Source organism: Microtus pennsylvanicus, chromosome 20, assembly GCF_037038515.1.
Source record: "Microtus pennsylvanicus isolate mMicPen1 chromosome 20, mMicPen1.hap1, whole genome shotgun sequence".
Taxonomy (NCBI): domain Eukaryota; kingdom Metazoa; phylum Chordata; class Mammalia; order Rodentia; family Cricetidae; genus Microtus; species Microtus pennsylvanicus.
This window is the reverse complement of record NC_134598.1, coordinates 38,906,439-38,922,701: the sequence shown is the minus strand read 5'-3', so window position 1 is coordinate 38,922,701 and position 16,263 is coordinate 38,906,439. Positions and strand designations below refer to the sequence as shown.

General features: G+C 45.0%; 1 protein-coding gene across 5 annotated transcripts in view; it reads left to right on the top strand.

The window, feature by feature from the left end:
* The window catches only part of Syn3 (synapsin III), a 382,057-nt gene that overhangs the window by 87,787 nt on the left and 278,007 nt on the right, over positions 1 to 16,263 (top strand). For all 5 annotated transcript variants that reach the window (XR_012908665.1, XM_075954797.1, XM_075954798.1 and 2 more), the window contains exon 4: positions 643 to 734. Coding sequence is in view for 4 of the 5 variants with exons in the window: in XM_075954797.1 (XP_075810912.1) it covers positions 643 to 734 (92 nt within the window). In the remaining variant the exon portion in view is untranslated. The remainder of the gene's footprint in view (positions 1 to 642; positions 735 to 16,263) is intronic.

Genomic DNA, 16,263 nt, shown 5'->3' with positions numbered 1-16,263 from the left:
ACACCTCCTAAAAGTGCCACTCCCTTTGGGGCCCATTTTTTTCAAAGCACCATATCTTGCTCAGTAGTTTTAACATCTCAGATAGGAGTCTGTCATTCCCTCACATTGTATTAGATGCCCGCCCATCAAAGGTGATCAAAATGACATAGCCATATTGCTTCCACTGTAGCTACACGTGTGGGATGAGGGAGGAGGCCATTGCTAAGAGAGGGATATTGGGCAGACAATTTCAAGGAGTCCTGTTACCTGAGCCATGGAATCAGCAGCATGGGGCTGACAAAGAGCATAGCACAAAACTGACTGCTCTAGGGAAATCAGCCTGTTAACAGTGGCATCTTCTAGTCAGACTGAGAGTGGCTGCTTCCAGGGAGGCAGAAGCGAGTTGTGGTTATGACAGTGGGCCTTTGAATCAGAAACTCATGGCTTCTAACTGATGTGCTCATCATGTGGTCCTGAGCACGTCACCTGCCTCTCGACTTCCTCTTTCAAAGAGAGATAAAAGTTCCATTGCTAAGTTTGAGATGAACCTGACTGTGCACTGCATAATAATAGAAATGTACAGTAAACACAAGCATCCTACCCTGGTAGTGTTTGATGTCTCGTTTTTGTTTGTTTGTTTGTTTGTTTTGCTTTCTCCTCCAGGCAGAGTTCTCTGAGCTGAACCTGGCTGCGTATGTTACCGGAGGCTGCATGGTGGACATGCAAGTTGTGAGAAATGGCACCAAAATCGTGAGGTAAGCAAACCTGAGCCACAGAAGCCATCTGAAAAGTGTTTATAAGAAACCTCACAGAGACACCTTCACACACCCCTCTCCCTGCCCCGTCTGTGGCCACTTTCAGGTGCCTCGCATACATCCCTGCACCAAATGATTTCCACAGAGTCCCAGGTGCCCCTGTAGCAGAAATGATTAACGGCACAAACGCATGAGAAGGAACGGTGATGCCCAGGAGGAAGGCTTGGGGTGAAGGCATGGGTTCTGGTTGTGGAGCTGTGACCCCGTTCTGCCTGTATTTGGTTCCTATTGTACTACTCTGTTTCTCACACACGTGTGGAGAGAGCAACACCACAGCCAGAGGCTGCCAGTTTCCACGAAGTGGTACGTGGGAGAGCAGCCTATCCACGGAACATACTCCATCTCAGGGTCACAGCAGACAGAGCATTCAGAGTGAAACCCTGCGTATCAGATTCTCCAGAAAGCTGTGTAGGATGTGTGCTCATCTGGACAGGAAGTGAGGGGATTCTTCGGAAGTCAGAAATGACAAATACATCTCCACCAGAGAGATAAGAATCACATAAATGCAACCCAATGTGGCTAGGCACTGGGAAAGAGATGCACAGGCCAATGTGTGGGGGTCTAAATGAGGAAGTTATGATACTCAGGTCTGGGAAAAAAAAAAGGGAAAACAACCATCTGGGGGAAAGGTAGCATATGTGTAGCATCTTGTCAAACAATAGTACAGGTGTTATTCTTGGGCTGGGGAGAGGGTATGAGAATTCTGCAAGTTAAAAACAGCCTTGCAGGTAAATACAGACAAGCAATGGAGCATGGTTGAGGGAAGCGAAACGATTGGCTAATGCAATCATTTATTGCGTGTTTCCTTAGTGCAGGGAAGGTATTGTGTGACTTCCTGTTTCCAGTAGGCCACCACTAAAAACTAGTTTCCAACAATTGTAATGTTAGAAGCCTTCAGAGAGTTGGCGTGACAATGGGGATTACCAGGGAGAGATTATAATGAAACAAGGGAGGCCCAGAAAGATAAATAAGAATTATCATTTGAATGTCATTTGTTTAGCAGAATCTTTGGGATGTGGGGCCAAGCTGGAGGAAACAGGTCACCACGGTGGGCCTTAAGTTATATCTAGTTCTACCCAGCTCTACTCAGCTCTTTCCATTTCCTGACCAGCTACAGTGTGAAGATTGCTTCCCTGTGCTCCCACAAGCCACTAGGTCTTACCTTCCCCACAGTGATGGCCTGAAACCTCTCTGAAACTGTGATCCAAAATCTGCTTTGCCTCTCTTAAGTGGCTTCAGTCCGGTACTCTGTCACAGTGATGGAAAAAGCAACGACCACAAGGACAAAAGCCACTGTGTCTTTAGGCTGACTATGTGCTGGTGCCCAGATTAGAAACTGGCTTTGATAGGCTAAGGAGGGAAAGGGAAAAAGAAGTCAACCCTCAGCCCCACTGTCTTGGAGAGTAATGAACTGAGATCCCAACAGACTCCAACTTCAAGGTGAACAGGAAGCCAGAGTACCTGAGCCCTCACAGATTGAATTGAGGCCTAGGAAGCTTGGACATTAAACTTGATGCCAGTTCATGTCAAGCACGCCAGAAGTATAAGTTCTTTATAAAAGAACACACTTTCGGCCAGGTGGTGATGGCACACGCCTTTTATCCCACAACTCAGGAGGTAGAGGCAGGCAGATATTTGTGAGTTCCTGGTCAGCTTGGTCTATAAGGACTAGTTCCAGGACAGCCATAGAAACCCTATCTTCAAACAAACAAACAAACAAACAAAAAACCACCATACTTTCATGCTATGCTTTGGAGAATTCTTTATTCAATAGCTAGCACATGGTCAAAATTAAATAGCATTAGTGTCAGGAAATAGCAGAAACAGGAGTAGTAGACCACAGAAGCTAGACTTCAGAGAGACTAGCCATTGCAGCTGCCAGACACAGATTAGTAAAAAAAGAAAGTGGTAATTGTCAAGAGGAAAAGAAAATCAAGTTGGAAAATATTGGCAGAAAACAGGAAACTATAAAAACTAAGCATTCTAGCTTGAATTTGTTCAGATCTTCTACGTGGGTGAATATCCGCATCAGCCCCTCTTGTCTATAGCAAGGGCTGTTTCCTTGAAGTCGTCTGCCTCCTCTTTAATACAGATCTCCACTCCTTGAGGGAAGGGATATCATACACCCCACTTAGGGCTGACTGTGCCAAAGGCCCTCATTCTCTACATGTTGTCCTTTCTACGTGTGATTTTTCTGTGTTAATTACCTCTACAGCAAAAAAAAAAGATTCTCTGATGAGGGTACAGCAGTGCACTGGTTTATAGATGTAGCACTATGTCATTAAGAGTCATTTTATTGCTATTCATTTAGCAGAATGATTATAGTAGATTTTCCCCTAGGATCCATGGCCTATCTAACTTCAGGTTCTTGGCCTCATTAAAGTCAGGGTATGAGCTAGGTGATGGTGGCACACATCTTTAATCCCAGCACTTGGGAGGCAAGGGCAGGCGGATCTCTGTGAGTTCGAGGCCAGCCTGGTCTACAAGAGCTAGTTCCAGGACAGGCTCCAAAGCTACAGAGAAACCCTGTCTTGAAAACGCAATCAATCAATTAATAAATAAAGATTAAACCAAAAGTCAGGGTATGGTTTCTATTTTAAGTAGCCAGCCTTAAAACAGAGAAGGGGAAGTGGACACAAAGTCCTACACCTAGTAAAAAAAAAAAAGATATTGCAATTGATAGTTGCTGGGAGAGGAAAAATCTGTTTTCTTCAGTGGAGTGACACTAAGTGCAACCACACCACTGGTCAGGCTGCATACTAAGGAATAGTTGGCCAACACAAAATGGACTCTATGTTTTTGTTTGTTTGATTGGTTTGGTTTTAATTGTTATTACTGTGTCCTTTTATGTGTGCTTTTAAAATTTGTTTTGGATTGGTTTTATCTTTTAAAAGAAAAAAAATACAAAGTTGGTTAGGGAGGGAGGATCTGGAAGGAGTTGGGGGAGGAAAAAAACAATATGACCAAAACATACTATATTAAAGAGTTTAAATAAACAGCTCTTAAAAAAATAGAACTTCTAGAAATGGAAAACTATAATTGCCAAAATGTTTGGATGTGTTGTGTTTAACAGCATATTAGACACAGTTGAGGAAGCATTCATGGAATTAAATAAATTGTCCTGAAGGAGACAGAGAGAGCGAAGGGCAGTAGGAGTGCATATATAGGCTAGATTTCATCATGTGCTATAACGCTCGTCTACTCATAGGGTCAGAAGGAAAGCAAAAGAACAAAAGAATGAAGCAGAGGCAGGAGTGTGCAAGGAATGGTACCTCCAGCACAGTGCCAAGCCAGAAGCTCACTACAGTTGAGGCAGGATTAGGAAAAAGAATTCTAAACCAACATGTCCGTGCAGCTTTAGAAAGATTTAAAAAAAAATTCTTGAGAGTAAACAGAATTAGGGAAGTAATTTTTTTTAAATTGTAATAACAGAGTGATAGCTTTGAAAGAGCCGTGGTGAGGATGCCTTCAGAGTAGTGAAGAAAATGAGGTGCCAGCCTTTCATTCCACCTTGAGGGGAACAGCTTACGTGAATGCTGAATGAATAAAAACCGAAGAGCAGATCCTCGCTAAGGGAAATGCACAAAGAAAAATGATCCCAGAGTAAGGTCGGCTGCAAGAGGTGAAAAGGAAAGAAGAGAGTGTATGTGGGTGGCTGTTGTTTTTAGGTGATCATGGTAATAAACTACTTGCAGGGTAGGAATGGTGATTATAAAGTGGCTCTGTGTGGGTAGGTAAAGAGACTCTTCCCTGTTCTACAGACGACCCCATTATGTTCACTCTGTCAATGGGAATAGCCATGGAACTGCTGTCCTGCCTCCTAGTTTACCATATTCCTGTCCCTGAAGTCATGTCCTTGCTTCTTCTTTGCCCAGAGGTTTCTTGGACCTTGTAGTGGAGACACACTGTCAGAGGCAGTGGTGGAGTGTCAGTCTAGCAAGCTTGATACAAACCTTGTCTAATAAGTACTCATTTACCAGGAAGCTACAGCTTGATTTACACTGTGACCTGCAGGTAGAAAGCAATGAAATCTTCCTTATGCATGTGGGACCATGACAAGCCCTAGCTGCACTCTTGACTTGTGGTATTTCCTTTCAGAGGCATTTAGATGTCCTATTGGAGACGCCAATAGGCATTTTGCCCAGGGGGCATGGTTGTTATATATGTCAGCAGGGCCTATACCCAGATAGTACTAAGCATCATCTCTAGGTGTCAGCAGGAATCTTGCTGGTCGATTGAGGAAAGAAGATGGGATCTCACTAATCTGGACAGGCACCATCCTATCCACACAGAGCCCAAGCTAAGAGCACAAAAGGCCAAGCTGAGACTGTCTTCTGCACTCCTGTCCTCTGTCATCAAAGCTCTTAGTTGTGACAGTTTCACACTCTAGGATTTACCTCAATGGTCTCTCAGTCTTGGGCCTCGGCCTGAGAATGACACCATTGGCTCCCCTGCTTCTCAGAACTCCACACTCATTGAACCCCATCACTGGTTCTTCAGCTCATAGATGGCATATTATGGGACTTCTCCATGGTCATGTGCACTAGTCTCGGTAACACATTTCTGTTGCTCTGTATTCTGTTGCTTCTGTTTCCACAAAGAACTTAAGGTTCTTGTATTCCAAGAGATCAAGATGGTGGCAGCAAACCACTGCTAATCGTCTCCATCAGTACCTAGATAATTTTCCACCACAATGACCCCTCTCTACCTCATTGTCTGGGCAGTGTGTGCAGCTGACAACATATGACCAGCCCTGGTCTATTGGGCTGTCAGCTTGGACTCAAGGTGAGACAACAGGATTTTCTCACAAGACTTTTTCTAGAGCTCTTGGTTAGCAGGGGCATGCGTTTTCAGGGGCTACTGAGCTGCTGGGGTGGACGTCCAGAGATGCTGAGCTGGTAGGGTGGATGCCTGGAGCTGTTGGTGGCTCTCTGTCTCTCTGGGTGAATGACCTGCCAAAACCAAAGCCAAAGCAAAGGAAACCACAGCCAAGAGAGACAGTGACCCGGTGATGTTACTCAAGAGTGAGTCTACACTCTTCCTCAGACTTGAGCCAAGAACAATCCCTTTTAGTTGAAGCCAGTTTGAACAGTACATGCAAAATTCATGAATTTTTATTTATTTAACAAACACTTTTATAGCGTTTCCTATGTGCTAGGCGCTGTTCCAAGCACTTACCATATATTAACTCATTTTATCCTTTCAACAACCCCATAAGGTGTGTGCTATTAAATCACAGTTTTATAGATAAGAAGGTTGAAAAACCAATGGGTTGTGTAATGGAATCCAGGTGTCCAGCCAGTGAGAGGTGGAGTTCAGCCAGTCTGACTCCAGAGCCTGTGTGTGGCTTCTCTGCCCTGATTGCCCTCTTTAATAAGAGGGAGAGTGTTGCATAGAATTGTTTAAAGAGGTGTTAAGTTCCCCCCACTGTGAGCAGCACGTAAAAGGACAGTTCAGCAACTGTTCGAAAGAATCCAAGAGTCTGACTTATAGACAGGATCTAGGGGAAAGGTCATTACCACTTACTGATGGATCCCTGTGCCAAATGGAAGCTTCTCTGTCCCCACAACCCTATAAGATAGACCAAAGAAACGAGGGGACAGTGAGGTTTGGCGGTAGGTATCCTTCTTCAGCCTGGGTGAGGGCATTGTGTGACTGTGGGTAACACCTTCTCTGGAACACTTAATTCTAACAACTACTCCCAGAGTTCAGTGAGGAATAGACAAGGTGGTATGTGCTAATCCCTCAGCTGTGTCTAGACCAGGATAATCCTTAAATTAAATGCTGGCAATTATTAGCCCATTTTACAGAGGGAGAAACCAAGTCGCAGCAGCAGAGGTTCGCTTGGAGGCATGGAATCGCTTTCCTCATCAGACTTCTAGAGCTTGGCAGCACTTGAATCTGAACCAGGCCTCTGATGCAATACCAGAAACAGCCCCAGGTGTCTCTAACTCCCTACAGTTCCCTCTGTCTTCCTCCCAGCATCTGTTCCCACTCCCCCCACCCCAGCACAGGTGGACTCCAGATCTCTAGACAGAAGGCAGCAGGAACCTGAGATCCGAGTTAGTCAGCGCTCGGTCACTCTGGTGAGATACCTAAGTTTAATCCACTTAAGAGAAGGCAAGGTTTATTTTGGCTGGAAGGTTCAGATGTTTTGGTCTGTGGTTGCTTGGCCCTATTGTTTTGGAGATGGTAGCATCCAGTAAGTCTTGGTGGATATGTGACACAGAAGACATCACCACCTCATAGTGCTTGTGGAACAAAGAGAACAAGGATAAGAAGGAACCAAATCCCAATGTCCTTTCATGGCACAGGCCAATGACCTAACTTCCTTCTAATAGGCCCCACCTGCTGAGGGTTCCACCACCTCCCAACACCATGAAGGGCTGGGGACCAGATTATGAGCATGTGACCTTTAGGGACAAATTAGATCCAAACTCAAGCAAGCTTTCTGCAGGGGCGGAGCAGGGACAGAGCTGATGTGGGTTAGTCCAGTGCTGCTTTCACCCAGAGGTCAGAACTGGAGAGGCCAGAACTCTGAGTCCCCAACTCCCCACCTTAAAGGGCACTCATACAGCTTGTGACTTTTGTGAGCACCACATGAAATAGTGTATGTGAAGAGTTTAGTTTATTTATTCCATAAATACTTATTTATTTATTTATTTATTTATTTTGGTTTTTCGAGACAGGGTTTCTCTGTGGCTTTGGAGCCTGTCCTGGAACTAGCTCTGTAGACCAGGCTGGTCTCGAACTCACAGAGATCCGTCTGCCTCTGCCTCCCGAGTGCTGGGATTAAAGGCGTGCACCACCACTGCCCGGCCAGTCCATAAATATTTATTAAGGAATCACTATGCCCTGGGCACCATTTTTGAAACTGGGAATTACATCAGAAATTGTATGAGGTGAGAGACAGAATTCACCCCTTCTTGACTTATTTAAATACAAGGACTTTAATGAAGGAGCCATTTGTAGAGGAATGTGTGGGGCTGAAGGGGCAGAGAGGGGACATACCATCACAGGTAGAACATCCCAGTCTGAAAATCCTAACCCTAAATACTCCCAAATTTAAAACTCTTATTAGAGTTCTTTCATGACGTTACAAGTGGAAACTTCTGCATGGTTAATGTGTGTTTAGTACACAAAATTATGGAAAACTATTATAGTACATTACCCCCGGCTACTTATATAATGTGTATCTGGAATACAAATGAATTTTGTGTTTAGACTTGAGTCCTGTTTTCAAGATATGTAAATATGCAATATATGTAAATATTCTAAAATCCAAAACCATCTGAACTGCAAAAGGTTTTAGCGCAGCCTAGCCGGTCTTCTTGCAGGTATGGTCTATGGTTGAGCAGCGGGCGTCTGCTGGAGTTGGGGGCTGGGACACAGTGTTGAGTCCAGGAGTCAGGAAGTAGTTGTCTGTGGAATCCACAGGAGGCATGGTAGGGGTGGAAAGAGAGGCTGTAGCTGGTGTTGTGTTACACTAGAGACAAGTCTGACGTATTGGATCTGGTTGGGGACCAGAGAGAGCAGATAAGATCTGCTGGCAACCTTCATGGTCTTCTGGAAGGCATGGTCTGTCGTTCTTCACCTTAACTTTTGAGACAGGGTTTCTTAATGAACTGGTCTTTTGGCTGAACAGACTGACCAAAGAGCCCCAGAAATCCTCCTGCCTCTACCTTCCAGTGCTGGGATTATAAGTGCATGCCACCACGCCCAGCTTTTTAAGTAGGTTTGGGAGATCAAACTGAGGCTCTCTCATGCTTGCAAAATAAGCACCTTCCTGACTGAACTATCTCCACAGCTCAGGTGTCCTCCACTTATGGGATTCTGGTAGGAAGGTGTACCCAGTTCTCAATCTGGTATACCTGAGAAGTTCATAGGCCTGGTTTTCCTGATATGATTTAAACATGCCCATGGCTCATATATGCTCATATGGTCATATTGCAACCATAAAATAGTTCCAATTTGCTTTATATTCTTACATATATTTATAGGTTAAAACCCTTTCTACTCTTAGGAATAAGTCATTTGTCAGTGTGTGCTTTGTGGGCGGTGTGTACAGACTGTGTTGCTCTATGCCCAGTGTGGAACATCCTGCCTCTGTGTGTCTATTTAAATGCTTCCTTAGTGCACAAAATTACAAAAACCAACTATACAAAACAACCTCCAGGCGAGTTGCATAACATATATGAGAAACGCAAATGAATTCTATGTTCAGAGCAACTAAAGTCAAAATCTAATTTAAAACGGAGTCTCTGAGGACAACAAGTTGCAGCCAGTATGACCAATATTTTATGTGGTACAGAGTGACTTAGAACAGGGCACAGCCTGATGATGGTGAGCACTGGGGAGAGATCCTACCACCCTTTCCGTGCTCTGCCTTGCAGTCTCTAGCTAGAGCTGTACTATAGTAAAGCCATGCACAGGCCAGAAGGCAGGAGAACTAGGCTGGTGCCGCCCACCAAACCAGGCTTGCTGGGGCTCCGAGCAGAACATGGAGGAGTGTGGAAAGAACGGGGCCAGTCTTGGAAAAGAGAGCAACCTGTGGACTCTTCAGTGAACAACCTCACTAAGCCCCTGCTCCTGAGGTCAGATTCCAATATCGCTTTATACGTTTTAATTGATAGTTTAGCCATCAGTCTTTGCAGCAATTAAATTGATAGCCCTTCTCATTCAGCTCTCTGGCCGGCACACAAACCAGAGGTGCATGGCCAACCAGCTTGAGGTGCTTGACGCTCCTAAGGATTAGGAGCTAATTCTATTTAGAAAGCAAGGCAAGGGTCAGCTCGGGGTGTGTTGAAATCACATTCTGTAGATGGCAGGGCTCTTCTGGGCTCAGTCGGGAGCCTGACTCCACCAAGCAGTGAGAAAAGGGGCGGCCGTGTTCACTCAGACAGATGGAATTGAAACTCTGAATGAGAGACACCAAGAATGCAAAGCACCCAAGGAGGCAGACACTAATGAGGCCCAAGCTAATGATGCAAGCCAACTCTGAGTCTGTGGCATTGGGCAATTCTAAATGGCAGGCAGCCATTCAAACCACAGCCGCTGATAATGTGCATCAATCATTAGAAGGTCAGACCTCAGACAGTGGAGAGGGAAACCTAAGGCGTTAGGAGCCAACAGTTCAAGGAAAACCATCAAAGGTTCTCAGGTCCCAAGCTAACCATTTGCTGGGAGGCAAGAGAGATATGCCTGAATTTATCCTAGCTAGAAGGGGACAGTTCATCAGATCATAAAGATTTCAAATTGCCTCTCATAATTGTCTGTGCATAATTCCCCTTGTACAGATGGGAAAACTGTCGCCCTCTGCAGGAAGGGAGAGCAATATGTCTGAGCTCCCTAATGTTAGAGCTGGAGCCAGCTAATCCACAACCTTCTCCAAAATCTATTCTAAACATTTCAGAAAAAGAGAAAAAACTGGTCTGGAGATTTGATTCAGTAAGTAGAGCGCTTGCCACACAAGACTGAGGAGCTCGACATGGATCACCGGTACAGCAGTGGCATGTCTCTGTCATCCTCACTGGGAAATGAAACAGGGGATCCCTGGGGCTTGCTGACCAGCCAGTCTTGACAAATGGGCAAACTGTAGGCTCAGTGAGAAACCCTGTCCCCCAAAATGAGGTGGGCAGTGATTAAGGAAGACTCTGATTCCCACATGCACTGCATACACACTTACTTACACACTGCATACACACTTACACACTGTATACATACGTATGCACATACACACACTTACACACTGTATACACATTTACACACTGTATACACACGTATGCACACACATTGCATACACACACACTGTATACACACATATGCACATACACACACACTGTATACACACGTATGCACATACACACACTTTGTATTTATTTCACACATACTTTCCCCAAACTTTGATATTTATTCACCAAGCATCAGGCAGAGCTCGCAAGTATAACACAGAGCCCAGTTCCCACTTTCCCTTTAAGGCGCCTGAATGTGTGGGGAATGTTCATGGACTCCTCTAAATCTGTCTCTACCCATGAGCTTCCCTGTCCTCCATTCATTCACTACTGGAAAGAGAGGATACTCTTGAGAAGCAAACAGCCCATGTGCTGATATTTAAGTTGTGGATATGTATCCTAACAACAGATTCTGGGAGGCCAGCTGTTGTCTGAGACAGACAAGCAAAGATAATTCTCTCAAGAACTGACTTAAGCAAACCAGAGAGAGACCAGAGTGAGCTCTGTGGTTCTGGAGGAAGGGCCTCAGCCTCTCATTGGACAGAATGTGGATGCTAAATTTCTTCATTCAGCTCAGGGCCTTGCGCACTCAACACAAGCACTCTGTCGACTGAACCATATCACAAGCTATCTGGGGCACAACCTTTGTATGTGCTAGTCACACTTCTTGAAACACCTCTGTAGTCAGGAAACCCCCTCAGCTCCCTTGTTCTCTTTCCAATCTGCCACCAGACATCCCCTTCTCAGTGAAAACTTGCCAGACTGTAAGCTCCCTATTCTCTAAGCTCAGTATCACATTTTCTTTCCCGTCAGGCCTGTATATCCCCACTCAAGGTGACTGATGGATCAACACCTCTGGTTTTACATAATACAAAATATGCTGAGTGCTTGTCCTATACTGGGACAGACTCCTGGGGGATAGTCACCATCTACTCTCCACATCTCCCTGAGTTGATCTATTCCTGAGCACCTCTTTAGAGACAGACAGCTTTTCTGAACTGTAGCTCCAGCTCCTGGCACAGTGCCTGATTTAGCTGACGTCAACCCATAACTAGCTGGCAATTCCCACAAATGAGAGTCTGAAAATGTGGTAAAGTGAACAATTCACTGATGAGAAACTTAACTGCAGTTGACACCAGGCAGGAAGTTTGTGATAGGACACCACCCTTGAACTCTGACCCTGAGGGATCATATGGTTTAGATCCAGAGGCTGACATACCTTGTCACCGTGAGATCCAGTATAGCAAGCAGTCTTGGAAGGAAGGAGGCCCCTTCTGCCTCAGAAATACCAGGCCATAATGGGTTTGTTACTTATTTCATGAGTATTTCAAAATACCTGGTCAAAGCAACTTAAAGGAAGGAGAGTCATTGGGCAGTGGTGGCACACACCTTTAATCCCAACATGCGGGAGGCAGAGATAGGCCTCTGTGAGTTCGAGGCCAGCCTAGTCTACAGCGTGAGTTCCAGGACAGGCTCCAAAGCTACAGAGAAACCCTGTCTCAGTAAAAGAAAAAAAAAAATGGAAGGAGAATCTAGTTTAACTTATACTCCAAGGGTATTCAGTTCATCATGGCAAAGGAGCCATAGCTGCAAGAGCTTAAGCCAGCCAGCCACTCTACATTCACAGTCAGAAAGCAAATGGGACTGGGGAAGTTTTGGCAATGGTAATTTATTAGCCACAACAAGAAAAATTAACTCCAAAAAGTTAAAGCAAATGGGGTGGGGGCCTGTGGACCAATGACTCTGCCTCTCTGAGCCTGCTTCCTTGTCTGTAAAGAGATGATATGGCCAGCCCTGAAGACGAGCTGATACGCTCAGTGCAGAAGGCATGTGTGTGGTGGTGGTGGTGGTGGGGGTGTCCTTGATAAATTATACAGTAATGTTTGAGATTAGGTGATATTAAAATGCAGTTTTCCTGGGATACGTTTTTGTTTTGCTGGTCACTAATGTTTCTGTGTCATTTGGCCTGTTTGCTGTTGTTCTGTAGAATTTCTCTTCCTGGTCCTGCAGCACCTGACAGGCTCTTGGGCAATGTGCCCTTCACTGAAGGAGAACGGCTAGGAGGGGAGCCAGTGTCAAAAAGTAAATACAGAGTTTCCAAAGGCCCTGATTTCATTTCTGTTGCTGCAATAAATTAGCCTGCCAAAAAAGAAAAAACTTAGTGGGAAAAGAGGATTTATTTCCCCTTACAGTTCCAGGTTACAGTCCATAGCTGTGGGAAAGTCAAGGCAGGAACTTCAAATCTTGATGTTACAACTATAGTCAAGACCCCTGAGGATCTTGCTTCTCCCAGACCTCTTGTCATCCTATGACAGTGTAACAAATGTCCTCAAATCTCTGGGTCTAAACTCTTGGCCATTTTATTTTATTTTGTTCTATGGGTTGGAAATCTCGGTGGAGAGGTTCTTCTGCTCCTTGCAGTGATTCAGTTGCCCTGTGGTTTTGTAGTTCTGGGAAGCCCACTCAGCCTACATTCTCAGTCTGGTGTTCCACGGCTCCTCTACGTGCTTTTGCCTCTGCATGGCATTGGGGCTTCTTTCCCGTCCTCTGGGCTGGGCCTTTGCTATGGCAATATGTTTTCAAAAGAATGACCCGCACAGAGGTATCTGTCCTAATTCATTTCTGTTGCTGTGAGAAAATACTCTGACAAAAAGCAACGTAAGGGGGAAAATTCCAGTTTATGGTCTGTCATAGCCGGGAAGTAGTCATAGTAACAGGAACGTGGAGCTAGTCACATTCACAGTCAAGAGCAGAGACAGATGAATGCAGGCATGCTCATTTGCCCGTGCTTGGCTAGATTTCTTCACTCATATACAGTTCAGGATCCACTGATTAGAGAATAGTTCTGCTCGCAGAACTATTGGGCTGTGTTTTCCCATAGGAAATTAACTTAGTTAAGACAATGCCCCATAAGCTAACCCTCACTGAGACTCTCTTCCCAAGTGATTCTAGATTGTGTTAAGCTTGTAATTAAAGCTAACCATTACTGTATCTAATGCAATGACAGAAGTTATACACCATTATATTTATCATATTCTAGTATCCACAGATAGGTACACGGAACCCCTAAATTTAAGAAGATCCCATCTCTTGATCAAAACACCAAAGAATTTAAGTGCCCACAGATCTACAACTTCTCTACACAGTAACTAGATGCACTCTTTGGAAGCTATTATAAATTCCAGCTGTATGTTTAAATCCCTTTGACATTTCCTTTCTGCCTCATTGTGAAAAGCATACAGTGTTTGTGACCTCCCAAGTCAATGTGTGGGTTCTACATCTTCTTTCTGTCACCATCCAGCATACTTGTCCCTTGCTTGTCTTAATGGGTCAAGCATCTTCTCCCCTCGGGTCTTTGCGCTTCATCTCTGCTCTCTCCAGCTGGGAAGCCTTTCTGCCACAATCACTGCAGCTCACTCCTCTCTTCATTTTGGAGATAGATAATGTTACCATGTACACCTATAGAACCCCCTTTCTAGCCAGAGCCTCTCTGCCCAGGTCTGCCCCCTAGCCTAATGGCCCTCACCTCTGCCGTACTGTCTGTTTGCATGTCTCTCTCTCCCTCCAGTACCAAAGCATCATTTGGTATCTGTCTTGTGACTCACTCCATCTCTAGTGCCCAGAACTGGAGCTGGTACCATCCTACTGAATGATGAACAACTTGTTCTTAGAGCCTGTGTTTGAAAATCCCCTTGATTCCTCTCCTTCATCTGGCTAGAAGGCCCTTGAAGGAGACAAAGGTCAAGTGGTATTCCACACTGCAGCACTCAGCTGCAGCCCACAGAACAGCATGCTTCTTGAGACCTCTTGATTGAGTGCTTGGTTTGAGCCTTTCGCCTGGCTGGAAGTTTTAAGTGTTCTCTCTCTCTCTCTCTCTCTCTCTCTCTCTCTCTCTCTCTCTCTCTCTCTCTCTCTCTCTGTCTCTCTCTCTCTGTCTCTCTCTCTCTCTCTGTCTCTCTCTCTCTCTCTCTCTCTCTCTCTGTCTCTCTCTCTCTGTCTCTCTCTCTCTGTATGTGTGTGTGTATGCTTGTATATGAAGATGTATGTATGTGCATCTGTGTGTGCATATATGTGCATGCATGCCTGTGGAGGCCTGTTCTAGTTTACTTTCTGTGATAAACATCATGAACTGAAACAACTTGAGGAGGCAGTGGCTTATTTAGCTTATACTTCCAGGTCTGCCTTTGTCAATGTTTCTCAGACTGTGATAAAAAAAAAGCACACACACAAAAATAAACAAACAACAACAACAACAAAACAAAAACAGACAGACATGACCAAAAACAACTTGGGAAAGAAAAGGTTTATTTGGCACATCACAGTCCATCAGCAAAGGAAGTCAGGGCAGAAACTGAAGGCAGGAACTGATGCAGAGGCTGTGGAAGAATGCTGCTTACTGTCTGGTTCCCAATGGCTTGCTCAGCCTGCTTTCTTAACAGCATCCAGCACCACCTACCCAGGAATGGCCCCACCCACAGTGAGCTGGGCCCTCCCCAATGAATCATCAGTCAAGAAAATTAACCACAGGCTTGCCCACAGGCCAGTCTGATGGGGATATTCTCTCAATTGTGGCTTCCTCTTCCCAGATGACTTTAACCTATGTCAAGTTGATATAAACAAACCAGCACAAAAATCACAAAGTTGGGCAGGAATTAAGGGAGGAAGCATAAACCACGGAGAAACACTCCTTATTGTCTTTCTCACTGGTACACCAAAAGCTAGCTTTCTTGTACAACCTAGACCTATCTACCTAGGGATAGGTCACCCTCTGTGGGCTGGGTCCCCCACATCAATCATCGATCCAAATAATCCTTTATAGACATGACTACAGGTCAGTCTGGAAGAGGTAATCCCTCAGCTGTGGTTCCTTCTTCCCAGATGGCTCTATGTTGTAACAAACTGACAATAAAAACTAACCAGTACAATGCCAGAGGACAGCCTCAACATCTTAGATGTCACATACCTTGTTGTTTGAGACAAGATCCCTCACAGAAACTTGCCAGACCTGCTTACCCAGAGATCTGCCTGTCTGTGCCTCCCTAGCACTGGGAATACAAACATGGGAATACCTCATGTAAGACCTCTTAAGACAAACACTGTACTGACTGAACTATCACACCAGCCCTAAGTTTACTCTAAAGAAACTCCTAGCAGCCTTCCTTTATCCCGATAATTTTGTTTATTCATTTATTTACTTTTGATATAGAGGTTTATACAACCCAGAATGGCTTCAGACTTGCACTGTAGCTGAGGCTGACCTTGAACTTTTGATACTCCTGTCACCACCTCCTGATTGCTGGGATTATAGGTGTGCACCACCATGCTGTTTTATGGGGTGTTAGGATATTGACCTATGGCTGGGCTGTTGACTGCCCTGTCTTTTGGTCAGGGGGTCAGCAAGAGCTTTTCACCGTTTCTAATACTGTAAGGTGGTTGTACTGCAATTTGGGGGTCATACTGTTTGTTCCCCCACATGGCAGCCTGGCTCAGGTCCAGCTACCTAAAGCAAGCCACAAGGCCCACTTTCATGACCACCCTCCGTGCTGGGAGAAAGCTAGAAAGATAAAGTCACCCCATGGTTTGCGTTTGCTGCCTTCCTGTATAGCTTTCTCTGCCTCCCAGACTGTCTTTTTTTTTCCTCAAATTTATTCTCTCTCTATACTTTGCAGCAGATACAAAGATGGCCAGAGAGACCAGGCAGTCATTAAAGGTTGCCCAGATTGTGTGTGCCAAGGCAT